The 27,524-nt window shown below is 35.3% G+C and overlaps 1 protein-coding gene across 4 annotated transcripts; it reads left to right on the top strand.

Annotated features, from left to right (window-relative positions):
• Nucleotides 1-2,004: 2,004 nt before the first annotated feature.
• ccdc138 (coiled-coil domain containing 138) lies at nucleotides 2,005-27,241 on the top strand. 4 transcript variants are annotated; one of them, XM_079429137.1, is made up of 15 exons: nucleotides 2,009-2,146; nucleotides 3,058-3,079; nucleotides 3,156-3,222; nucleotides 3,296-3,357; nucleotides 3,430-3,572; nucleotides 4,592-4,750; nucleotides 5,215-5,334; nucleotides 5,715-5,792; nucleotides 6,368-6,469; nucleotides 8,443-8,562; nucleotides 11,658-11,762; nucleotides 12,251-12,389; nucleotides 20,670-20,846; nucleotides 24,826-24,964; nucleotides 26,592-27,239. In XM_079429137.1, the coding sequence occupies exons 1-15, from the start codon at nucleotides 2,063-2,065 to the stop codon at nucleotides 26,731-26,733; spliced, it is 1,659 nt and encodes a 552-aa protein (XP_079285263.1). In that variant the 5' UTR covers nucleotides 2,009-2,062; the 3' UTR covers nucleotides 26,734-27,239. The 4 variants fall into 4 exon arrangements, with proteins under 4 accessions (XP_079285262.1, XP_079285264.1, XP_079285265.1 ...); XM_079429136.1 differs by lacking the exon at nucleotides 3,058-3,079 and having other exon boundaries at nucleotides 2,005-2,146; nucleotides 3,134-3,222; nucleotides 26,592-27,241; XM_079429138.1 differs by lacking the exon at nucleotides 3,156-3,222 and having other exon boundaries at nucleotides 2,005-2,146; nucleotides 3,271-3,357.
• Nucleotides 27,242-27,524: the final 283 nt, after the last annotated feature.

The following is a 27,524-nucleotide window of genomic DNA, read 5'->3' as shown; positions in this document are numbered from 1 at the left end:
TTGAATTCCAAAAATGCTTTTCATGACATTTAACAAACACTGTAAATCCAAATAAGGAGATACATTATTAACTGCATGAAAATAAAACAAAAGGTGTCTGTGTTCTGTGTGCCATAAATGAACACAAGAACCAGGAGAGCGTCTCAGCATCCGAGGAAAGAGCAGACAGACAGGTAGATCTCAGTCATGACATGTCCTCAACCAGAGGTCCCTGGCTTACATTTTTCTTTTTTTTTGGTGAAAGAAATACATAAGTGAAGTAGAAAGCTAAAATATTAAATGTCATGGATGAATATTTCCTGAGTATTTTGTAGAGATGGCTCAAAATGACAATTTTCAGCTGAGATTCGGAGCCAATGGAGACAGTACAAAACTAGGAAAAATTCACTTTTTTCATGCCTTTCCCTAACGTTTGCATGCATGTAATTCAAGAAGTGTTAAAGATATCTCAAAATCCTTGTTTATTCTGGTTCTTAATAAACTTTCCTTGTCTTATATATATTTTTAAGGCTGTATATGGCTCATTCCCAGAGATATGGGGATCACAACACAGCTGCATGTGGGTTATTCAATGTCAACCAGAGATTCCTGGCTCAAACTTTTTCATTTGTTGATAATTCTTCTGAAGAAAGACAAGCACAAATAGCAATGAAAGCCAAAATATTGAAGGTCATGGATGAATATTTACTAAATAATGCACTATTTTGTAGAGCGGGGACAAAATAACAATTTTCAGCTGAGATTCAGAGCCAAATTACAGGAGGATAAAAATGACTTTAGAATCACGGCAGCATCATAATGTTATTTTTACACAGAGATTGATAGCTCTATTAGTCAAATCTGTTGACTTTAATCATCTTTGCTGCATCATATGCCAACAGTGACAGTTCAAAAATGGGAAAAAGGCACTTTTTGTGTGTTTTCCCCAAAGTTTGTTTATCTGGAACTCAAGAAGCATTAAAGGGATAGTTCTCCCAAAAATGAAAATTACCCCATGATTTATTTGCCCTCAAGCCATCTTTCAGACGAATACATTATATTGAAAAGTTATATTGAAAAATGTCCTGGCTCTTCCAAGCTTTATAATGGCAGTGAATGGTTGTAGAGAATTTTGAAGCAAAATAAAGTGCATCCATCCATCATAAAAGGTGCTCCACACAGCTCCAGGGGGTTAATAAATGCCTCCTGAAGTGTTTGTGTAAGAAAAATATCAATTTTTAAAAGTTTATAAACTGTAATCTCTAGCTTCCACTATCTATACTCGTGTTCATGAGAGAGTGGCGTTCCAGCTCGAGGACGAGTACATTTCATTTCTGGATGAACTATCCCTTTAAATATATCTCAATGTCCTTTTAGATTTAGTTCTTAACTTTTCTTTTGGCGTCTTCATTTAAGGCCCTGTATGGTTAATTCCCAGAGATATGGGGAGTTTCATGCGGCCCGGTTGTGGCTCCAGGAGTAAATCGTTAAATTGTACCCATTTTCAGTGGTCAAAAACTAAATGTGGGTCAACTTGCACACAGATGATACTTTGTTCCTTTTAAGGAGAAATGTCTGAACAACAAATAATGTTGAAACTAGAAATGTATCATGTTTTGCTCTTTTAAAACAGTTGCACAGAACAGACTTTTCCCAAGTTTGCATTCCTGTAACTCAACAAGCATCAAAGATATCTCAATATGATTTCAGATTCCCTCTTCATCAGCTGAATGCAAAGTGAACCACATTTGGTTTGCAACCACTGAAAGTGTGTACAATTCAACAATTTACTCTTGGAGCCACATTAAAATCCCTTCTATATCTCTGGAAATGAACCATACAGGCCCTTAAAATTCAAGATACTAAAAGAACATAAATATACTTCTTGACTTACAGACACACAAACTTCAAGAAAAATAATAGAGCTACCAATCTCTGTGTAAAAATAACATTATGACACGAGGATGATGTTTCATAAGCTTGTGGTGACTTTTATTTTGACGAGTGCAGATACTCCGGAAGTTCAGTACTTCCGGTGTCTGTGTTGTTTACTAGAGACGAGAGGCGGCTGTTTTGAAAGAAGATGAATTATGAATCTGAATCTGAATCTGATCTCGACGAAAGAATAGAAATATTGAAACAGAAATATTTACAGAGGAGGAACCCGGTGAGTTTACTGTTGTGTGTTTTTGCAGTCTTCAAGTTTATAATCCATAAACACGCCTTTATTCTGATCGGAATCATAACTAGTTTTTATTTTGTCTTATGAAGGAATATATGAGAGAAATTCTCGCCAAGATTCGCACAACATTGTTCTACATAATTAAGAAAATCCAATAGGAATTCGTTTAAAATGTATTATTTAATGAAATATGTGCTAATTTGCATACATTTCTAGTAACGTTACAAAGATCTGAACACTGGATGAAGTCTGTCTCAAAATTGTATTTATTTTTTTCATATTAGAGTCAAATGTTTAGGGTATCTCATTTTTGTCTCTCAATAATTCAGGAAAATGCTTAGAACAATATATTTTCACAATTTTGGGGGGAATAAAATGTTGCATATAATATAAGCAAATTATATATGCACAAATCCCTCTGTAAAAAACTTCAGGATATAGACAGGAATAAAAATGTAAAGTTCGGAGTGTGTAAATACTCCTGAAGTAGAGATTTACGGCTCGGTGAAGGAGAAAAACAACTATTTCTGAGAAAACGGCCTTTAAAATATGTATTGTGATTGAAATCTATTGACACGAATAGATAAAGTGCTTTTGGGTGTTTTATTTCCACTAGTCTGAAAAAAACACTTGCACTGAAAAACCAAGAACTCAAACTTGACAGATGCATGAAAACAGTGTTTTTGCCTGCAGCGTCTTCCCTTAAAGACTGCAATGCAAAGAAACAAAGTGATCAAGTGCTATAAAACAAACACTTAAGTGTATTCTGGATGTTTTCTTTCCTCTGAAAGTCTGCAAGAAAAGACACGAAGCTAAATTGATCAGTGAATGACACATAGTTTAACTACAGTATTTGTCTGAAGTGTCTTCTTACCTGAAATCCCGTGTCTCAGCAGGTTCCAGATGATAGAGGAGCAGGTGAGTGTAATAACAGACGTTCTCTCAGATCTGACCCGTCCAGTGCCTCAGCAGTGTTTGATGTGTGACCCTGCAGGACACACCAGAGACTATCACACGGCCCTCAGAGACATCTACAGGACACTTCCCGACCGGCCACCGAGGTCAGGGTCACATATCATCTGCTACATTTAATATTATTATTATTGCAGTGACTTCACAGCTGTGTTCCAGTAGACCCGGCAGCGCTGAAGAAGATGGTTCTCCTGAAGAGACGAACGTGTTCTGCACAGAGACAGGTATCAGACTCGGATCAGACGGAGCTCACAGAGTCGTCTCACACTCATTCATGATCGTTTCTGTCTCTCCAGACGTGACTTTACCGTCCGATCTGGTCCGGTCGTGGAGTTCGTCGGTGTTGAACAGCAGAGGGAAAGGCGTCGTGGATCAGAGCAGCGGCGCAGCAGCAGTGCATGTGTATCAGGAGATGCTGCACATTTATGAGAAGCTGCAGGTCAGATATTCATCTCTCTGTGTCAGTCAGGATTGTTATAGTTAACCAAAACCATAAAAAAAACACATTTTCAAACTAAATTCAAGATTCAAAGTGTTTATGTGCACAGTGAGGAAAACAAGTTTCCCTGTACAGTGAATGCCAAGACAGGTGAAAACTGAAACAAACATAATAAAAGTAAAACTATACTGCAGAAGTAGAAATATAGACTATGTACATCTGTGTGTGCAATATTGACTTATGTGCAAATAATAGTACAGTAACGCTGCAAATTGAGTGATGATAACATTAAGAAATGTGCAAATTGAGCTGTAGCGTTTGAGTCCGATAGATGAGACTAGTCTGTGTTACCGGTTTAAAAGTCTAATGGCTGAGGAGTTCCTTAATCTAAATAAACCTTAATCAATCAAAATAAACTTTAACTGAAATGAAATAAAATATATAAAAAACTTCAACTTTTTAATTTTATTTCATCTGAATAATTTAAGACAAAATTGTTAAATTATTGTAAACAATGCATCAGAAAGATATTGTAATCATAAGTGTTTGTTTTGTTTGTTTTTGCTTTTCAGCTAGTTGCCAAGGCAGCATTTCTCATTTTTATGTAGTTTAACTTGTAAAATAACTAAAACTGAAATCAAAATTAATAAAAAAAAATATATAGAAAACTATATATATGTATATATATATATATATATATATATATATATATATATATATATATATATATAAACTATTAAAAATGTCAGTTCCTAACTAAGCGAAATGAAGACACCATGGGTGAATATGGTAGAACTTTCCTTAGTTGATTAATCACAGTATATTAAGAAAATAGTTTTGTATTACAACTTTTCTAAAATGTTATATTTAAATATGCAATTAGGCATCATGTGTGTGTGTGTGTGTTTCTGTCTCTCTGTGTGTGTGTGTGTGTGTGTGTGTCTCTCTCTCTGTGTGTGTGTGTTTCTGTCTCTCTGTGTGTGTGTGTCTCTCTCTCTGTGTGTGTGTGTGTGTGTCAGGCGGAGCGTCTCAGTCAGCAGGTGTGGGCGGCGCAGCTGTGTGAGCGAGAGCGTGGTCTGCAGCAGAGAGAGACTGTGTTCCTGCAGCAGCAGCAGTGCAGTGTTCACAGACTCAGAGACCAGCAGGAGGAGCTGAGTCGCGTCCAGAACCTGCAGCAGGTCAGCATCAGCTCTCAGACGAGCCTCAATCACTCACAGCACGGACTCAGTGAGCAGTATGCTGACCGTCAAACCATGCACACTGGCTCAAGTGCACTACTTCAAAACCCACTCATATATAAATCACATACATTAATTGTGTAGCAAACACATTTTATTGGATCCCGCTGCTCAAAAAAATGGTTTTACTCTCTTGATACCCTTAAAAAGGTTTATAATCATGTTAATGCAAATTAACATATTACATTTTTAGAGTTTTGAGGAAAAATGGGTCTTAATTATAATCTATTTTAAGTTTTAGTAACTCAAATATGGTTATGAAAATCGACAAAGAAGCTGACATGGCATTAAAAAACAACAACCACAATAACCACAATGAATTATTAAACAAATAAATTGAATGAATAAAAAAATTAAAAATTCATACCACATATATTATATATAGTATGTTTTTTTTCCTACAGCAATATCAGCAGGAGAAAAGTGAGCTGGAAGCGGCTCTGAAGCAGAAAACCAAAGAGAATAAGAGGATGAAGGCCAGTTTGGATTCCATGAAGGAACTAAATGATTCTATGAAGAAGCAGGTGAGAAATCTGACATCATGTTATGTGTTTATATATATATATATATACCTGTATATATATATTTTTTTTAACTCTGGAAATTCAATGAAAAAATATGTTCTATATAAAACAATCATGTTGTAATGTCTGTGTTTGTATAGTGCGGTGAATGAAAGGTGTTTCGTGTCGTTTGATTATTTTCTCTTTTCATTTGGCTTTTGATGAACCATAAACAACGAAACCGTCTGACAAACAGCCCTTAATAACAGCTCTTTCTCGTCTCATCCTGTGTCTGTCGTCACACTGTATATACTGTGAATAGCTCTCAGCGGTGTTGATGTTACAGTGAGACTCATCTGATTCTGTCTGTGATGATGACTAACGAGAGCTCGTTTGTGCAGCTTAATGAGGTCAGTGAGCAGAACAGGAAGTTGGAATGTCAGTCGAGGAAAGTTCAAGCTCGACTGGAGAACCTGCAGGTACAAGATGAACACCGTGTTTCTAACACATTCACTACTGACTAAACAAAAGACTGGAATAACTCTGATTTTAAAATGTTTCTGAAAGTCATCTCTTCTGTTCACCAAAGCTGCATTTATTTGATCAAAATTTTTTTAAATATTAGTACAATGCTAAATAACAATTGTCTATGTGAATGTGTTACACTGTAATTTCACAATAATCACAGTTTCCACAAAAATATTGTGCAGCACAACTGTGTTCAACATTGATAATGATCAGAAATGTTTGTTGAGCAGTAAATCAGTATATTATTATGATTTCTGAAGATCATGTGACACTGAAGACTGGAGTAATGATGCTGAAAATACAGCTGCAGATCACAGAAATAAATTACAGTTTAACACATATTCACATAGAAAACAGCTATTTTAAACTGTAATAATATTTCACTATTTTTACTGTATTTTTGATCAAATAAATGCAGCCTTGGTGAACAGAAGAGACTTCTAAAACATTAAAATGTTGATGATTCCAAGCTGTGGTGTAAATATTCAGGACAAATGCACTCTTGTGTGTGTTTGTTTTTGCACAGAGAAAGTACGAGTCCTTCACGACTCACAGGAGCCGGGAAACGGCGTACGACCCCAAACCCAGCAAACCAGAGAAACCTCCGTCAAATAAAGCAGCAGGCAAGGTAATGTGTGTTCTGTGTTGGGTTTAATGAGAGTGACGCGGCGCGTGTTGATGAAGCTGTTTACACCGCAATCAGCAGCGCTTTCCTGCCGTCTGTGATTGCAGCGTTCAATCAGAGGAGTTCTGTACATTATAAAGCATTCTAGGAACTCTAATGAGGACCAGTGTTGGGGAAAGTTACATTTGAAAGTAATGCATTACAATATCGCTTTACTCCCTAAAAAACTAACTAATATGTTACTTTTGAGTTACTTTTTAAATGAATAAATAAGTGCAGGTGAGATGAGTAAATACATGTTGATATTTAGTCTAGAACTACAGTAAGATCATGTAGATATTTAGTCTAGAACTACAGTAAGATCATGTAGATATTTAGTCTAGATCTACAGTAAGATCATGTTGATATTTAGTCTAGAACTACAGTAAGATCATGTTGATATTTAGTCTAGAACTACAGTAAGATCATGTTGATATTTAGTCCAGAACTACAGTAAGATCATGTTGATATTTAGTCCAGAACTACAGTAAGATCATGTAGATATTTAGTCTAGAACTACAGTAAGATCATGTAGATATTTAGTCTAGGACTACAGTAAGATCATGTTGATATTTAGTCTAGAACTACAGTAAGATCATGTTGATATTTAGTCTAGAACTACAGTAAGATCATGTAGATATTTAGTCTAGAACTACAGTAAGATCATGTAGATATTTAGTCTAGAACTACAGTAAGATCATGTAGATATTTAGTCTAGAACTACAGTAAGATCATGTAGATATTTAGTCTAGAACTACAGTAAGATCATGTTGATATTTAGTCTGGAACTACAGTAAGATCATGTTGATATTTAGTCTAGAACTACAGTAAGATCATGTAGATATTTAGTCTAGAACTACAGTAAGATCATGTTGATATTTAGTCTGGAACTACAGTAAGATCATGTTGATATTTAGTCTGGAACTACAGTAAGATCATGTCGATATTTAGTCTAGAACTACAGTAAGATCATGTTGATATTTAGTCTAGAACTACAGTAAGATCATGTTGATATTTAGTCTGGAACTACAGTAAGATCATGTAGATATTTAGTCTAGAACTACAGTAAGATCATGTTGATATTTAGTCTGGAACTACAGTAAGATCATGTAGATATTTAGTCTAGAACTACAGTAAGATCATGTTGATATTTAGTCTAGAACTACAGTAAGATCATGCCGATATTTAGTCTAGAACTACAGTAAGATCATGTTGATATTTAGTCTAGAACTACAGTAAGATCATGTTGATATTTAGTCTAGAACTACAGTAAGATCATGTTGATATTTAGTCTGGAACTACAGTAAGATCATGTTGATATTTAGTCTAGAACTACAGTAAGATCATGTTGATATTTAGTCTAGAACTACAGTAAGATCATGTTGATATTTAGTCTGGAACTACAGTAAGATCATGTAGATATTTAGTCTAGAACTACAGTAAGATCATGTTGATATTTAGTCTGGAACTACAGTAAGATCATGTAGATATTTAGTCTAGAACTACAGTAAGATCATGTAGATATTTAGTCTAGAACTACAGTAAGATCATGGTGATATTTAGTCTAGAACTACAGTAAGATCATGTAGATATTTAGTCTAGAACTACAGTAAGATCATGTTGATATTTAGTCTAGAACTACAGTAAGATCATGTTGATATTTAGTCTAGAACTACAGTAAGATCATGATGATATTTAGTCTGGAACTACAGTAAGATCATGTTCACACACAACACTCTGCACTTACTCCTGATTTCTCTCAACACCAGAGCTGTCACTCAATACATCACAAACACAGGAACTGGAGTTATGCATTTGAAAAAGTAACTTATATGTTACTTTACTAGTTACTTAAAAAAAGTAATCTGATTGTGTCACGTGCGTTACCCCAGCGCTGCTGAGGACTGATGGAGCTGCTGTGTTGTGTTGGTCATCAGGTTGCCGCTCACGGGCCGTCGCTGAAGCTGCTGGTGCTGCTGCTGGATTGGCTGGTGGAGGGTCAGCTGATGGAGGTCAGAGACAGGCCGAGGCCTTCACCGCAGGAGAGATGCGCCAGGGTCTGTCACGCCTGTTTTCTTATGAACCGATTTGCTGTGAAATCTAGACAGGATTCATGAAAACGCATCCAGATCACATTTCACAGGCAGCTTTGCCTATTTTTAAAACCATTGATTTCTTTACATCATCACATTGTTCATGTTCATTAAACACATTTCCTCTGTTCTCATTACTGTGATGTGGAAACCCCTCGTTCTCATTACTGTAATGAGTCCAGATGTTTCACGTGTGTTTGTTTTGTTTTACGTCTAATGAGAATCAGCACTGATTCATTAGACTCATTAGATTAACGGCTGTAACCGGACACGTTTCTGAGTGATATAACGTACGGCGGGATTGATTTTACTGATTGGGGTTTGATTACTAGTTATTTTTTCCAGCCACACATAAGCAGAAAAAGTTCTTCATGAATGATTATGAAAACAAACTTTTTTTTTCTTTAGGACAAAGTAAATCGAGTCAATTCTGAGTTCATGGGTTTTGCAACATGTTTTTAAACTATTATAAAAAAAAAATTCAGTAGTGTAGCTGCTGGTTCTGGTTAAAACGGCACAATTTAAAAAATAAATAAATATGTATATATATATATATATATATATATATATATATATATATATATATATATATATACACACACACACACACTAACACACATAACAAAAAAAATATAATTTTGATTTATTTAGTTTTTATTACATATTTGTATTTATATTTATTTATTTATTTACACTTTAAGAATTACTTAATTATGTTTCACTGGTTACAGTGATGGCTTCAGTAATTATAATGACGGGATCAAAATTTATATTTTTAAATTCAGCTCACATCAGAGTATTTTATTTTTTAATAAACAAAACAACTGTTTGTTTTGTTAATGCTTATACAGTGCCCTTCATAAGTATTGGTGGAACAGTAAAGACAAAATTGCTCTGTTGGCTGTGGAGTCAAGACATTTACAAACATGATTAAAAGATGAATATGAGACAAAACTACAGAATGTCACATTTTATTATTAGCTGTTTCAACACATACATGTTTTACCAAATAAAAAGAGCAGCACTTTTAGAGTTCATCCCACTCATTGATGTGAGCATAAGTATTGGGACAGTTGAACATAAGGCAGATATAACAGATTAAAAGCTATTATTTAGTTGCAGATCCCTTGCACACAATCACAGCAGTGAGTCTGTGACCCATAGACATCACCAGACTCTTGCTCTCATCCTTTGAAATACTTTTCCCAGCCTTTAATGCAGCCAATCCCAATTGTTGCTTGTTTTGGGGAGTTTCTGCCTTTACTCTCCTCTTCAGCTGCTGAAATTCATGATCAATCAGATTTAAATCTGGAGATTGACTTGGGCAATCTCACACTTTCCATTTCTTTGCTCTTATAAACTCCTTGACTGAACTGCAGGGTGTTTTGGGTCATTGTCCTGATGCAATATGAAGCACTTCCCAATGAATCTGGTGGCATTTTCTTGAATATTGGGAGGCAAGATGGTTTTGTACCCTTCCAAATTCATTCTGCTGCTGTCATCATACATTAAGTCATCAGTAAAGTTGAGAGGGCCTGTTCCAGAGACAGCCATGCATGCCCATGCCATGACACCACCTCCACCATGCTTTACAGATGAGGCTGTATGCTTGGGATCATTACAGTTCCCTGTTTTTCTCCACATGTTTGCTTCCCATCACTTAGATAAAGGTTCATCTTTGTCTCATCGGTCCATAAACACAGTCCAAAACTCTTCTGGCTCACCTTTGTGCTTTTTTGCAAACTCTACTCTTGTCTTTCTATGTTTGGTGCTGGTCAGAGGTTTGCATCTTGCTGTGTAGCATCTGTAATTCTGTGTCAAAGTCTCCTGAGGACAGTAGATTGTCAGAGCATCACCCCAGCTTTCTGGAAGTTGTTGGTGATTTTACAGACATGTGTTTTAGGGTTCATTTTCACAGCTTTTATAATTTGTCATCAGCTACTGTTGTTTTCTCAGCCGATCAGGTCGTTGTTGGTTGCTGGTGTCGCTGGTGGTTTCCAAACTCTTGATTTCTCCATGCCCTTTGTTTTTGCTAGAGCTCTAACTGACTTCCTCTTTTCTTTTAGCATCCGAATTGCTTGCTTTTCTCTCAAAGTCAGCTCCTTCATCTTCATCCTGGTTTGTGTGTGTCATCATCGAATGCAGGATTCAGAATACAGAAGTAATGGATATAACTGATACGACACATTCCCAGCTTTTAATATCTGAAGAATTAATGCAACAGGACACAGCTGATCACTTAGAAAGACCTGTGAGGCAACTGCTCCAATACTTATGCTCTCATCAGATAGAGGGATGAACTATAAAAGTGCTGTTCTTTTTATTTGGTAAAACATGTATGTGTTGAAACGGCTAATAATAAAATATGACATTCTGTGTTTTTGTCTCATATTCATCTTTTAATCATATTTGCAAATGTCTTGACTCCACAGCCAACAGAGCAATTTTGTCTTTACTGTTCCAATAATTTTGGAGGGCACTGTATATCATAAAAAATGAAGAAAAAAAAGATTAATTATTAGAAATATAAAAAAAAAATCCCTTACAGCTTTTGCAGCAAGTGTTAACATTAACATCTGATTCAAACATTAAAGGAAAGACAGTAGAAGGAAATACATAAAACTAAATTTAAGGTGTAATTACACTTTAAGGATTACACTCTATTCCTTTTTTCAGTTTTCGTGTCCATTCCGTTAAAGTAGGTACATACAGTTTTACAGTAATCCTCTTACTAGCAACCATTAATAATGTATCATAAATAATTGTATTATGAAAAACTGGAATTTTTTAAATTGGTCTGTGTGAAATCCATATAATACAAATAAAATGCAAATACAATGGGATTGTTGGCACATTCCTTCCTAAAATCTTCTTGATTTCCCTTTTCACCCACTGCAAAACAATTAGTGTTTTTGATGTGCATTGTATTAAATGGAAAATAAATTTGATCCTGGACCACAAAACCAGTCATAAGGGTCAATATTTTGAAATTGAGATGTATACACAATAAATAATCTTTCCATTGATGCATGGTTTGTTTTTGATTATGGTGTTGTCAGGTTCTGCCGATGCTGGTGGAGCAGCTTCATGGAGCGATGGAGCCGTCTCTGTCTCTGCTGCGCTGTATCTACTGCTGTCTGCTGCATCTGGAGCGCAGCTCACAGGCAAGGGACATGTCTTATTTAGATATTCAACCGTAGCAAGCCCACTGATCTGCCACTTAAAGGGTTAATTCACCCAAAAATTTAAATTAGTCCATGTTTTACTCACCCTCAAGGCATCCTAGGTGTCTATGACTCTCTTCTTTAAGACGAATCCAATCAGAGCAATATTAAAAATTGTCCTGGCTCTTCCAAGCGTTAGAATGGGAGTAGATGGGTGTTTTTGTTCAACAGTCCAAAAGTAGTCAAATAAAACGTGCCTCACACGGCTCCGGGGCGTGAAGAAAGGCCTCCTGTAGCAAATCCATGCGTTTTTGTAAAGAAAAATAAAACATCTATATTTAGAACGATATAAACATTTAATACATTTAAAATTATATAAACATTCATAGTCATAGTCATTTGCATCTCTGTTAATGTGCTAGCTGTTGTCTTTCATCCAGTCAGATGTTCTCGGTCCAGAATGAAAGCGTGTGTTTTGATGTCTCCAGCATGCTGTCCTGACCTCCACACTGAGGAGGCTGGGTGAGGAGGTGTCTCGAGGATCACGCGTCTCTCCGCTCTTCAAGAGCTCCTGTCTCCAAACACGCTTCTTGAGCAGCCTCATCATCATCAGGACCATCAGTCAAGGTCAGTCCAGACACCTGTGTTATCACAGCCTGATGAACAAGACCATCTTTTTCTTCTTTATTATAATAATCAGATCAGGTTTGGTTGTAAGGTCCATAGATTTCATCCTACATCAAAAGTAAGAAACTAATCTGCATTTATAAAGGTCTGCTCTTCATCATGGTTTGACAGCAGGTGGCAGTGTTGTTATTATCAGCTCTGCTCCTGAGAGTCTGCAGTTCAGCAGATCATTTATTAGGGCCCAAGCCAGTAAGGCGCAGGGCCCTATTGTTCTTCTAAGGATTATTATTTTTAGGGCCCAAGCCAGTAAGGCGCAGGGCCCTATTGTTCCCCTAAGGATTATTATTATTAGGGCCCAAGCCAGTAAGGCGCAGGGCCCTATTGTTCTTCTAAGGATTATTATTATTTTTTTTTTTTTTTTTTTTTTTTATTTCAATCATCCGGGCACTTTTGGGGGCCTTAACGTGCCCGAAAACTCTCGAAAATTGGCACGCACGTTGGAACCTGCGGCCATTAGGACGCCGCTGAGGCTGGGACCCGGGCGTGGCACAGGGGCTCTACGTCGCCCCCTGGAAAATTGTCAGAAAGCTTGATGTATAGCTCACACATACTTGCACGTATTCATATGAAACTCGGTACACATATAGAACTCATTGAGCCGAACAACTTCCGCGCAGCATGTCATAGGCTCCGCCCAACAGGAAGTCGGCTATTCAGGGCTGTTTAAAAAGCGCATGCTCTGGAATTTGATATACTCCTCTGAGGATTTCCATACGATTGCCACCAAACTAGGTGAACATGATCTCAAGACATTGGGGACGCTAAATTGCGAAGATATTTTTGATATGTCGAACGGTTTGCCCGTGGCGAGGCGATGAAGTTATGGCGAAAAATGAGACCCAGGAAATGCCTAATAACGTCCACATACATTGTATGATGTATATCAAACTTCAGTGATTTGTTCGTTGTATGATGCCGATCGGATAGATGTGACTATTATGACTGAAAGTTATAGCGCCACCAACTGGCTGCAGGAAGTGTGTCGTTTTCAAAATGCTTTGAATTCAGCATCTTCTTTTACCTCGATTTGCTTCAAACTTCACCAGAATAATGTCAAAACACGGCCGATGTAAAACTGTGAAGGGAATATTGATATCTAAAATTATGTTGCCATGGCAACGTGTCAAAGTTGAAAATTCGTTTCTGGTGATTTTGAGGCAGATAACATGTTTAGAATGTCATGAAACTCAACACACATATGAGTATTAATGATAGTTAGACACTGGAAAAAAGCTCATAAACGGGCGTGGAAGAGGCACTCTATAGCGCCACCTTTTGTCAAAAATGGGGGGGTTAGTTTTAGCTACAGACACCAAACTCGGTACATAAATTGTTCTTATTAATCCGGACAACTTTCTAATTTACAGTCATTAGCTACGACCAACAGGACGTCGGCTATATTTATTTTAATGTGGGTTTTTTTTTAAAACGGGCTGTAAACAAATTCATACTCCTCAAAGCAGAAACACGTAAATCACACCAAACATTTTTTCTCATGATGCCAAAATACTGAAGATGCTAAATTGCGGACGGATTTAGGATATCTTGAACGATGATTTAATGGCAATTTATTAAAGTTACAGTAAAAAAGAGATTTTTTTTTTTTTTTTATCTTTTAAGAGCAGCTTCCAAACACTTCATAAAAAATTACATACACAGAACAATACAGTCTGACGATATGTGATTAATTTCATGAATTTACAATACACTATGCAGAGGAGAAAATTTTAAAACTATCAGACAGTTGTTACAATGCTTCAATGAGTGAGAGTTCCCTGTCAGCCTGCAGCTGAGTGAGGGGGTGGGGGTGGGGTGGGGTGTGAGTGACTGTGTGGATTGAGGAGCTGGGTGAGAGAGAGAAAGAGAGAGAGGGTCTGTTTTTTTTAAATCTTTAAAAAATGCTTATAAAGCATTAAAGGTTTTCATAACACTTTATAATTAAGTCTCATTTGTTAACAGTAGGGAATGCATTAATTAACATGAACTAACAATGAAAAATATAATTTTTTACAGCATGTTAATTCTTCATTGATAGTATGAACTTACAATGAACTAACAATGAACAAAATATTTTTAATGTTAGAAAAATAGTCATGTTCAAAAGAGAAACTTTAAAATTTAATAATATATTAACACATTTTGGAATTAATATTGATCAACATTAAATGGAATATAATTATTAATGATTATATATATATATAATGATAGCTACAGACACCAAACTTGGTACATAAATTGTTCACATTAAGCCGGACAACTTTCTAATTTACAGACATTAGCTACGACCAACAGGAAGTCGGCTTTTTTTTTTATGTGTTTTTTTTTTTCAAAACGGGCTGTAAACAAATTCATACACCTCCAAGCAGAAACCACAAATTCACACCAAACACAGAACAAGACAGTCTGAGGATATGTGATTAATTCCATGAATTTACAGTACACTATGGCGAGAAGAAAATTTTAAAACTTATCAGAGATATCCTGTCACTGTGCTTCTAATGTGTGCGGTAGGTGACTGGGTGAGTGACTGACTGTGTGAGTTCAGTGAGTGTGGAGGGGGAGAGAGAGAGAGAGGGAGACAGAGAGAGAGAGAGAGAGAGAGAGAGAGAAAGAGAGAGAGAGAGACTGTTTAAACTTCTCAATAAAATCCTTAAAAAATGCTTATAAAGCATTAAAGGTTTTGATAACACTTTATAATTGAGTCTCATTTGTTAACAGTAGGGAATGCATTAATTAACATGAACTAACAATGAACAAAATATTTTTAATATTAGAAAAATAGTCATGTTCAAAAGATAAAACTTTAAAATTTAATATTTAATATATTAACACATTTTGGAATTGATTTTAAACATTAAAACATTGATTTCAACATTAAATGGTATATATTTATTAATGATGTAAATTAACAACAGTTAAATAATGTTGTTTTTTAACATTGGTTAATTCACAAATAACATTAAATATTAACAATATATTTTTTACTTTATTAATTTGTGTTAGAAAAAATTATTCATGTTAGTTAATGGAAAAATAAATCATTAAAAAATGCTTATAAATCATTAAAAGCTTTGGTAACTATAATAATTTCTCATTTGTTAGCATCAGTAAATGCATTAACTAACATCAACTACCAATGAAAAATATATTTTCACAGAATTTAAAGTTTTATATGTTGTTCTGTGTGTGTGTGTGTTTCACAGAGTTGATGGTTTGGATTAACCCTTTAATTGCCGTATCCCTTAAAACCAAACTGCCAGAGGGTTACTGTGATGCTTGTGCTCGCTGGGCACCGTTTTATCGATGCCACCGGGGTGGCGTATGCTGACGGCTTGGGCCCGTCATCGCTGCTCGCAGCTATATTTTTTTTTTTTTTTTTTTTTTTTTTTTTTTTTTATTATTTTTTATTTCGACTATCCGGGTACTTTTGGGGGCCTTAACGTGCCCGAAAACTCTTGAAAATTGGCACACACATTGGAACCTGCGGCCATTAGGACGCCGCTGAGGCTGGGACCCGGGCGTGGCACAGGGGCTCTACGGCGCCCCCTGCAAAATTGTCAGAAAGCTTGATGTATAGCTCACACATACTTGCACGTATTCATATGAAACTCGGTACACATATAGAACTCATTGAGCTGAACAACTTTCACGCTGCATGTTTTAGGCTCCGCCCAACAGGAAGTCGGCTATTCAGGGCTGTTTAAAAAGCGCATGCTCTGGAATTTGATATACTCCTCTGAGGATTTCCATACGATTGCCACCAAACTCGGTGAACATGATCTCAAGACATTGGGGACGCTAAATTGCGAAGATATTTTTGATATGTCGAACGGTTTGCCCGTGGCGAGGCGATGAAGTTATGGCGAAAAATGAGACCCAGGAAATGCCTAATAACGTCCACATACATTGTATGATGTAGATCAAACTTCAGTGATTTGTTCGTTGTATGATGCCGATCGGATAGATGTGACTATTATGACTGAAAGTTATAGCGCCACCAACTGGCTGCAGGAAGTGTGTCGTTTTCAAAATGCTTTGAATTCAGCATCTTCTTTTTACTCGATTTGCTTCAAACTTCACCAGAATAATGTCAAAACACGGCCGATGTAAAACTGTGAAGGGAATATTGATATCTAAAATTATGTTACCATGGCAACGTGTCAAAGTTGAAAATTCGTTTCTGGTGATTTTGAGGCAGATAACATGTTTAGAATGTCATGAAACTCAACACACATATGAGTATTAATGATAGTTAGACACTGGAAAAAGCTCATAAACGGGCGTGGAAGAGGCACTCTATAGCGCCACCTTTTGTCAAAAATGGGGGGGTTAGTTTTAGCTACAGATACCAAACTCGGTACATAAATTGTTCTTATTAATCCGGACAACTTTCTAATTTACAATCATTAGCTACGACCAACAGGACGTCGGCTATATTTATTTTAATGTGGGTTTTTTTAAAAAACGGGCTGTAAACAAATTCATACTCCTCCAAACAGAAACACGTAAATCACACCAAACATTTTTTCTCATGACGCCAAAATACTGAAGATGCTAAATTGCGGACGGATTTAGGATATCTTGAACGATGATTTAATGGCAATTTATTAAAGTTACAGTAAAAAAGATAATTTTTTTTTTTTTTTATCTTTTAAGAGCAGCTTCCAAACACTTCATAAAAAATTACATACACAGAACAATACAGTCTGAGGATATGTGATTAATTTCATGAATTTACAATACACTATGCTTAGGAGAAAATTTAAAAACTATCAGAGAGCTCTTAGACTGCTTCTGAGTGAGAGATCCCTGTCAGCCTGCAGCTGAGTGAGGGGTGGGGTGGGGTGGGGTGTGAGTGACTGTGTGAGTGACTGTGTGGATTGAGGAGCTGGGTGAGAGAGAGAAAGAGAGAGAGGGTCTGTTTTTTAAAATCTTTAAAAAATGCTTATAAATCATTAAATAAGGTCTCAATTCTTAACATTAGGAAATGCATTAATTAACGTGAACTAACAATGAAAAATATATTTTTACATCATGTTAATTCTTCCATGATAGTATGAACTAACAAAGAACAATTTTTTTAAAGCATTTATTAATCTTTTTAATGTTAGAAAAATAGTCATGTTCAAAAGATAAACTTTCAAATGTAATAATATATTAACACATTTTGGAATTAATATTGATCAACATTAAATGGTATATAATTATTAATGTTTATATATATATAATGATAGCTACAGACACCAAACTCGGTACATAAATTGTTCTTATTAATCCGGACAACTTTCTAATTTACAGTCATTAGCTACGACCAACAGGAAGTCGGCTATATTTATTTTAATGTGGGTTTTGTTTTTAAACAGGCTGTAAACAAATTCATACTCCTCCAAACAGAAACACGGAAATCACACCAAACATTTTTTCTTATGATGCCAAAATACTGAAGATGCTAAATTGCGGACGGATTTAGGATATCTTGAACGATGATTTAATGGCAATTTATTAAAGTTACAGTAAAAAAGAGAAAACTTTTCTTTTCTTTTTTTCTTTTAAGAGCAGCTTCCAAACACTTCATAAAAAATTACATACACAGAACAATACAGTCTGAGGATATGTGATTAATTTCATGAATTTACAATACACTATGCGGAGGAGAAAATTTAAAAACTATCAGAGTTCTCCTGTCTCTGTGCTTCTAATGTGTGCGGTGGGTGACTGGGTGGGTGACTGACTGTGTGAGTTCAGTGAGTGTGGAGGGGGAGAGAGAGAGAGAGAGAGGGTCTGTTTAAACATCTCAATAAAATCCTTAAAAAATGCTTATAAAGCATTAAAGGTTTTGATAACACTTTATAATTAAGTCTCATTTGTTAACAGTAGGGAATGCATTAATTAACATGAACTAACAATGAAATATATTTTTTACAGCATGTTAATTCTTCATTGATAGTATGAACTTACAATGAACTAACAATGAACAAAATATTTTTTATATTAGAAAAATAGTCATGTTCAAAAGATAAAACTTTAAAATTTAATAATATATTAACACATTTTGGAATTGATTTTGATCAACATTAAATGGTATATATTTATTAATGATGTAAATTAACAACAGTTAAATAATGTTGTTTTTTAACATTGGTTAATTCACAAATAACATTAAATATTAACAATATATTTTTTACTTTATTAATTTGTGTTAGAAAAAATTATTCATGTTAGTTAATGGAAAAATAAATCATTAAAAAATGCTTATAAATCATTAAAAGCTTTGGTAACTATAATAATTTCTCATTTGTTAGCATTAGTAAATGCATTAACTAACATCAACTACCAATGAAAAATATATTTTCACAGAACTTAAAGTTTTATATGTTCTGTGTGTGTGTGTTTCACAGAGTTGATGGTTTGGATTAACCCTTTAATTGCCGTATCCCTTAAAACCAAACTGCCAGAGGGTTACTGTGATGCTTGTGCTCGCTGGGCACCGTTTTATCGATGCCACCGGGGTGGCATATGCTGACGGCTTGGGCCCGTCATCGCTGCTCGCAGCTATATTTTGCTTTGCTTTTATATGCTTAAAACGCCACAAATAGTCAATTCCCCTTTATGCATTTTTTTTTTCTTTTCTGACACCAGCTCCTAAAGTCATGGTAATTAATAAAATTACATTTCTGTTGTCAGTAAAAAAATAGTTTGAGCTCCACTTGGGACTAAAATATCTCATTAACATCAGTTTAATCTCTGTTATATTAAAGGAATATTCACCCACTAATTAACATTAATTGTAAATGTGTTCCCCCTCAGTTCATCTGAGATCAGGATGAGTGTGTTTCTTCATCAGGTTTGTATAAATGAGTCTCTGCATCAGTGTCTCAGCAATGGATGCTCTGCAGTGAATGGGTGCCGTCAGAATGAGAGTCCAAACAGCTGATAAAAACATCACAATAATCCACACCACTCCAGTCCATCAGTTAACATCTGGAGAAGACAAAAGATGAAACAAAATACATGGGGAAATATTATGGATATTGGGCTCATATTTTAGTTAAAAACGTCTTAATGCTGGATGTGTTTCAGCTTTAGTCTTCTCCAGATGTTAACTGATGGACTGGAGTGGTGTGGATTATTGTGATGTTTTTATCAGCTGTTTGGACTCTCATTCTGACGGCACCCATTCACTGCAGAGCATCCATTGCTGGGACACTGATGCAGAGACACATTTCTACAAACCTGATGAAGAAACACTCATCCTGATCTCTGATGAACTGAGGGGGAACACATTTACAGCAAACCTTCATTTGTAAATAAACTATTCCTGTAATCATTACTCATTGTTATTATTAGTATGAATCTGTAAGTGTCAGTGAACAGTTGAAAGCTCCAGATGTGTATGAAGGAACAGCTGGTTTATTGTCTGTAAACACTGTTTCTGCTCTCTTTAACACTCACGGGGCTTTCAGACGTTATTTGTCCTGCTGTGAGTGAAGCTGAGCAGATCTGATGTGACAGTGAGAACAGCACACACTCATTCATCGCTAAGAAAATGCCTTCTGGGAACTGCAGCTCTTATAATATGCCATATTATTAATCAGTGACTCTTTGCTTCAGGACATTGAACATTAAGTGGTGACCAATACAGTTTATCATACAAAAGTAATTGAAGATTTCTGAAAAGTGCATTTATGCATATTTATATGTGTCCCTGCAGCACAAAAGCAGTCATGAGTAACACAGGTATATTTGTAGCAATAGACAACAATACATTGTATGGATCACAATTATACATTTCTCTTTTATGACAAAAATCATTAGGATATTAAGATCATGTTCCATGAAGATATTTAGTACATTTCCTACCGTAAATATATAAAAACTTCATTTTTGATTAGTAATATGCATTGCTAAGAACTTCATTTGAACAACTTTAAAGGAGATTTTCTCAATATTTAGTTTTTTTTGCTCCCTCAGATTCCAGATTTTCTAATAGTTGTATCTCAGACAAATATTGTCCTATCATAACAAACCATACATCAATGGAAATATTAGCTTTCAGCTTTCAGATGATGCAGAAATCTCAATTTAAACAAAAATGGACCCTTATGACTGCTTTTGTGCTCCAGGGTCACATATGTTTGTATTTTATTATTCTGTGAGTAAGTCGAGCTGAACTGGCTCATCTGTGGTGTTTTGACAGCGTTTGTAAATATTCTCTCGTAGTGGATGTTCTGGCTCAGGCTGTGGAGGTTCTGTCCGGTGCGGTTCGGACCGATGAAGGACAGGCTCTGTTCCTGGAGTACCAGGCTCTGCCGGCGGTTCTGGCTCTGCTGAGATCGGGCAGTCCTGGTCTGCTGGCTCCGTCTGTGGATGTCCTGCTGCAGATGAGCTCAGAATCACGTGAGGAACTCTTCTTTTGTTTTTCTTCGATGAGTGGTCAGATGATATTGTCTGATGTCCACTAAACCGACCCCAAATATGGTCATCCTTTTGCGAGGGACTCGTCCAAATATGCAAAAGACAGCTATATACAGTGGTGTGAAAAAGTGTTGGCCCCCTTCCTGATTTTTAATTTCTTTGCATGTTTGTCACACTTTAATGTTTCAGATCATCAAACAAATTTAAATATTAATCAAAGATAACACAAGTAAACAACATGCAGTTTTTAAATGAAGGTTTTTTTTTTTAAAACAAAATCCAAACCCACATGGCCCTGTGTGAAAAAGTGTTTCCCTGTTAAAATATAACTGTGGTTTATCACACCTGAGTTCAGTTTCTCTAGCCACACACAGGCCTGATTACTGCCACACCTGTTCACAATCAAGAAATCACTTACATAGGACCTGCCTGACAAAGTGAAGTAGACCAAAAGATCCTCAAAAGCTACACATCATGTTGAGATCCAAAGAAATTCAGGAACAAATGAGAAAGATAGTAATTGAGATCTATCAGTCTGGAAAAGGTTATAAAGCCATTTCTAAAGCTTTGGGACTCCAGCGAACCACAGTGAGAGCCGTTATCCACAAATGGCAGCGACGACTCATCCAAGAGGTCACAAAAGACCCCACAACAACATCTAAAGAACTGCAGGCCTCACTTGCCTCAGTTAAGGTCAGTGTTCATGACTCCAGCATAAGAAAGAGACGGGGCAAAAATGGCCTGCATGCCAGAGATCCAAGACGAAAACCACTGCTGAGCAAAAAGAACATAAAGACTCGTCTCAGTTTAGCCAGAAAACATCTTGATGATCCCCAAGACTTTTGGGAAAATACTCTGTGGACTGACGAGACAAAAGCTGAACTTTTTGGAAGGTGTGTGTCCCATTACATCTGGCGTAAAAGTAACACAGCATTTCAGAAAAAGAACATCATAGCAACAGTAAAATATGGTGGTGGTAGTGTGATGGTCTGGGGCTGTTTTGCTGCTTCAGGACCTGGAAGACTTGCTGTGATAAATGAACCATGAATTCAGCTGTCTACCAAAAAATCCTGAAGGACAATGTCCGGCCATCTGTTCGTGACCTCAAGCTGAACCGAACTTGGGTTCTGCAGCAGGACAATGATCCAAAACACACCAGCAAATCCACCTCTGAATGGCTGAAGAAAAACTAAATGAAGACTTTGGAGTGGCCTAGTCAAAGTCCTGACCTGAATCCTATTGAGATGCTGTGGCATGACCTTAAAAAGGCGGTTCATGCTGGAAAACCCTCCAATGTGGCTGAATTACTACAATTCTGCCAAGATGAGTGGCCAAAACTCCTCCACAGCGCTGTAACAGACTCATTGCAAGTTATCACAAACGCTTGATTGCAGTTGTTGCTGCTAAGGGTGGACCAACCGGTTATTAGGTTTAGGGGGCAAGCACTTTTTCACACAGGGCCATGTGGGTTTGGATTTTGTTTTCCCTTCATAATAATAAACTTCATTCAAAAACTGCATGTTGTGTTTACTTGTGTTATCTTTGATTAATGTTTCAGATCATCAAACAGATTTAAATATTAAAGTGTGACAAACATGCAATAAAATAAAAAATCAGGAAGGGGGCCAACACTTTTTCACACCACTGTATTTTCATAGCGTTAAATTCTTACAAATGTTTACTGCAAAAAATGTATATTATACATTTGTGTAAAATATTATCAGATAATATTTAGTTTATATTTCATTGCATCATTGTATTTTTTTTCCTACTTGCTATAGTAGTGTCTTGTTAGATATATTATTTTATTTTATCAGTGAATTTATTTTAAAAATGTTTATTTATTTACATTTTATTTTAATCAAATGTTTTTTGTTTTAAAAATCAGATGTATTCGTTTATTACTTTTTTAAAATCACAATTCATTCATTTTCTATTTATTCTAAATGCTTTTAGAATTCTAGTTATTTAATTATTTATTTAAAATTAAATTGTATTTTAAACAATTTGTTTACTTAAATCACTTTTTTTGTTAATCTATTTGTTGTAAATATTTATTACTTGTTCAAATATAATTTATTTCAATCATTATCATTAATCATTTATATTTATTTTATTGAAACATTTTATTTTAATCAAATTTGTCATTTTACTTATTAAATCAAATTTGATTTGTTTATTTATTTCTATTCATTTATTTGACTCATATGTTTCTATGTATTTATTTAAATCAAATTCATTAACTTATTTTAATAATTTTTATTTTATTTTGTCAAATTTAGCTAGTTAAACCTATATTTTATTAATTATTTATTTATACATTTTTCAAACCTTTCCATGCACCTCATTATGGACCCCAGACCCAGTTTGAAAATCTCTAAGTTCAGAAGGTTTATTTAATTCAGTCCCGGTCTTTGCGGTTTAATAATGGCTTTAATTAAATTCCCATCAGAGTGTAATGCGCTGTACACGTATCGAATGTGTTTTGGATGTAGTTGTTAGTCTGTGTGAGCTCTGGGAGTTGGTGAAAACACTCGTAAGTCGTTAAAGCGAGCGTGTTAACGAGGCGGGCAGGACACTGAGCAGACGTGAGGAGAGCCGGATGGCCAATTAGCAGCTTTACAGCAGAGTGAAGGCTGGAGGTCAGCTTTAATGCGCTCCATGTGTCCACGAGCAGCTCCTAAATCAGCTCCATCGCAGTCACAGACTTTAACAGACGCCTTAAACTTCCCTGAGCTGAAGATCTTTCTCTGTCAAGCTGCTTTCAAACGGCATGTATTGTGAAAATTGAAGTTCAGCCATTATGTTTGAGTCAAATTACTTTATAATGTTTAGCATGCAGGTTGTAGCTGGTTTCTTAAAGTGATATTCATCATCATTCTGTTATCATTTACTGTCCATCAGAAAAAGATTTATGACTTTTCTTCTTTCTTTTGAAAGCATCAGCCCAATCTCAGTTTTAATCTATTTATTTTAGTCAAATTGATTCATTTATTACTCGTATAAATAAAATTGTATTAATTTTTATTTATTTTAATCAAATTTATTTATTTGTTTTAAATATTGTTTGTTATTTAAATTGTATTTATTGTAATCAATTTATTTAAATCAAATTTATTCATTATTTAAATCAGCTTTTCATTTATTTTCATTCATAAAATATTTAAATAAATTTTATAAATTCATTTTATTTATTTTTTAAGCCACATTTTATTGTCATTGTTTATTTTATTTTATTTAACTGTCTTTGTTAATTTAAATCTAATTTTATTAATTTAATATATTATTTTATTTATTTAATTTAAATCTATTAATTTGACTTATTTAAATCAAATTTGATTCATTAATTTTTGTATTGATTTGTTCAATGTTTGTATTTATTTATAATTGATCTAACACAATATTTATATAATATAATTATTATATTCATTGTAATATTAATAATATTCATATTAATATGGAAACAGTGTTCCACTGTAATAATTAATATTAAAATCAATGTTCTTGTTTTAGAGTAGATATAATGTCTGTCTTGTTAATTTCATGTTTTTCTTGCATAACGAAAAAAACAAACAAATCAATCAGTCGGAGTCTTCTAGTGAATCTACTGTAGAAATGCTGCAGCTCCTCAATCTTATGGATATTATTTACATGTACTTTTAGGCATTTAGAAGACTCTTTTATCCAAAGCGACTTACAAATGAATGTTATATATGAATATGACATTATCAATATCATGTTTTCATGGAAGGATGTTTGTGTCTCTCAAGACTCGAGCGCAGAAAGGAAAAGTGTTCTTCTGAAAGCAGATGTAATGTAATGCTAAGAATATGAGCTCTAATCTGCATGTGTTTTCTACTCATCTAGATATGAAACAGAGTTTCACGCTAACGATTTAAAGCCACAAATGAAGATGATGTTCCAGCTCTGAATCTCAGGCTAATGCTCCTCTGTCCTGCAGGGATGCTGTCGGCGTTTCTGGATCAGTGCAGCTCGGAGAGTTTCTTCCGCTGCGCCTCACTGTTCCTCCGTAACCCTCGTCTGGAGCCGCCGCTGCTGGAGAAGATGCTCATGCTGCTGCAGAAGCTCTCCAGCATCCGGTCAGTCCTTACACTTCATCATGTGTGAGGCTCATTAGTGCAGTTCGGCCTTTCTGAACAGATCTGAGTGCAGTGACTTCGCTGGAAACGCTCCTCCTTAGACTTTTTCTTTCTGTTTGGCTGATATTTGGCATTTTTAAATTATCGACATCAGTAAATATTAGGGCTGTCAGTTTAACGCGTTAACTTGATTTAATTAGTTATGAAAAATGAACGCAATTCAAATATTTTAACACCATTGCCCCCAGACCTGTACATCATCTTACATTTCATACAGTTGACTGTTGACAAATATGAACTACATAAATGCAGTTATGTCCTAAAATTCAAGATATTGGGGCAAAAAATGCCCATGTATGTCTCATATCTCTCATATCTTTTTGTCTCATATACCATATAAGCGATATCACACGAGCAGCGAGAGCAATATCACGAGTGGCGCTTTTGTCCTGATTTGCAAATGTGATTTTATACAACAGTTCAGTAAATAAGAAGTTGATATTGTGCTATATTTTAAACAAGATATTGTGTTTTTGCTCAGTTTTGCCTTCAAAGCCGTAGCAGAACTGTTGTGCGTCTCCGAGTAACACAGCGGTGTTTAGTTTCTGAACGAATCAATGATTCAGTAACCCATTCATAAGGACAGTCACTTGCCTCGTTTCTGAATGAATCGGTGAAATTAATTAATAAATGACTCACTCATTAAAACAGACATTGGCCGCCACCTGCTGGTGGTTTAGTCATTTTTAAAAGTATCACTGCATTTTTTCAACATTTATTTATGTTTTAAAAAAAGAAAAAAACATTAATCTTATAAAGTTATTTATGCATTTGAAATGTTGTCGTGTAAAATGCATTTATGGCACGTCAGATGCAGCTTCTGTTTCCTCAGCAGTGGAAAGATAGAGTTCGTTAATTCTAATTTCATTTTTTTCTAAAGCTAGAATTTGTAATGTCTATTTGATACTTTCTCATTTAACACAAAAATAGCTGTTTAAATAATCTTTTGTGGGTATTTTCACAGTCAAATTTATTTTGCAATTAATTGCGATTAATTCGATTAATTAATTAATCGAAACATCATGTTAATTAGATTAAAAAAAATTAATCGACTGACAGCCCTAGTAAATATATATTTTTTCCTGTTTGGCTAATATTTGGCGTTTTTAAATGATTGGCATCTGCCTTTTTCCCTGCGTTTGGCCGATATTTGGCATTTTTAAATTGTCTGCATCAGCTAATATATTTTTTTCCAGTTTGAATGAATGAATGATGCATTTATATAGCGCTTTATTGTGTGTTGCTGTACACCCAAAGCGCTTTACAATCGTGGGGACTTTTATTTTGCTGACGATGAGCATGCCAGCACCTGAGCACACAGAGCTTCTATTGTTCCTCATCATGAGTTTACGATCTCTGTGTGGCAATTCTGACTAATAAATGATTACACAGAACTGTGCATCAAAGTGAATGGCATATGAAAGACATTATAGTGTTTGCTTTTTTATGAATCAATCAAAATATGTGTGTGTGTCTGCTTTATGTCAGCCACCTGCTCTCTGAGATATTGGCATCGGCCATCAGAAACTCGCTACGAGTCGAGCACTGATTGTGTGTTTGTTTGCAGGAAGAACAAGCGTCTGTTCGAAGCGTCGTCGCTGCATTTGCTGCTGCAGGAGATGCACAGGACCTGCGACCGCAGTCAAGCTTTCATCAGCATGAACCTCAGCTCCATCCTGCTCAATCTGGGCATGCTCACACGCTCCTGACACACTCAGCACACACTAAACACTTCATTAGATACATGCACTGATGCTTTCTGTCTCTCTAATCATTCACTCATGCTCCTGTCGATCAAACCCCTGTGAGTTTCTTTCTTCCGATGATTTGCAGAAAGTCTGAGCTGCGGTTTCCTCATCAAACCAGATGCTGATTTTATAACATCGAGCTCTATAATGATCAGTGAAGCACATGGAGGAATCATAACAGTATCTGTGTTTATAATCGGTGGAGAGGAAGATTGTGAATGAATAATAATCTCACAAAACTATCAGCTCACACTGATGCTGATGAGCAGCTTGGACCTTCTGCTAAACATCTCCTTTTGTTTCACAGAAACAGAAAATAATACAGGTTTGGACCATAAATCATTTCTTGACACATTTGTAGTGCAGTTTTATTTATTTTGTTGTATACACTGAAATAATGAATTTGATGTTTTATACTGTATACGGCAACTTAATAAATTTTATTCAATTAAATTGCCTCTAATTAGTGATGATGTGTCTGGTTTTATTATTTATTTATTATTTAGTCATTTAGCAGATGCTTTTATCCTAAGCGACTTACAAATGAGGACAACAGAAGCAATCAGTTGTAGTATTAAAACAACTAAAAACAGATCCAAAACTAAAAGCTAAAACTTTATAAATACTACACATTTTAAAAAATGAAGAAAAACATTTTACAAAATTTCTAAACTTAACATTTAAATAAAAAAAAAGCTAAAAATAATTCAAAATATTAAAGAACAAAAGGTATAAGAGTATAATAATGATTG

Source organism: Barbus barbus (genome assembly GCF_936440315.1).
Source record: "Barbus barbus genome assembly, chromosome: 11".
NCBI classification, from domain to species: domain Eukaryota; kingdom Metazoa; phylum Chordata; class Actinopteri; order Cypriniformes; family Cyprinidae; genus Barbus; species Barbus barbus.
This window is presented reverse-complemented; position numbering and strand designations above follow the sequence as displayed.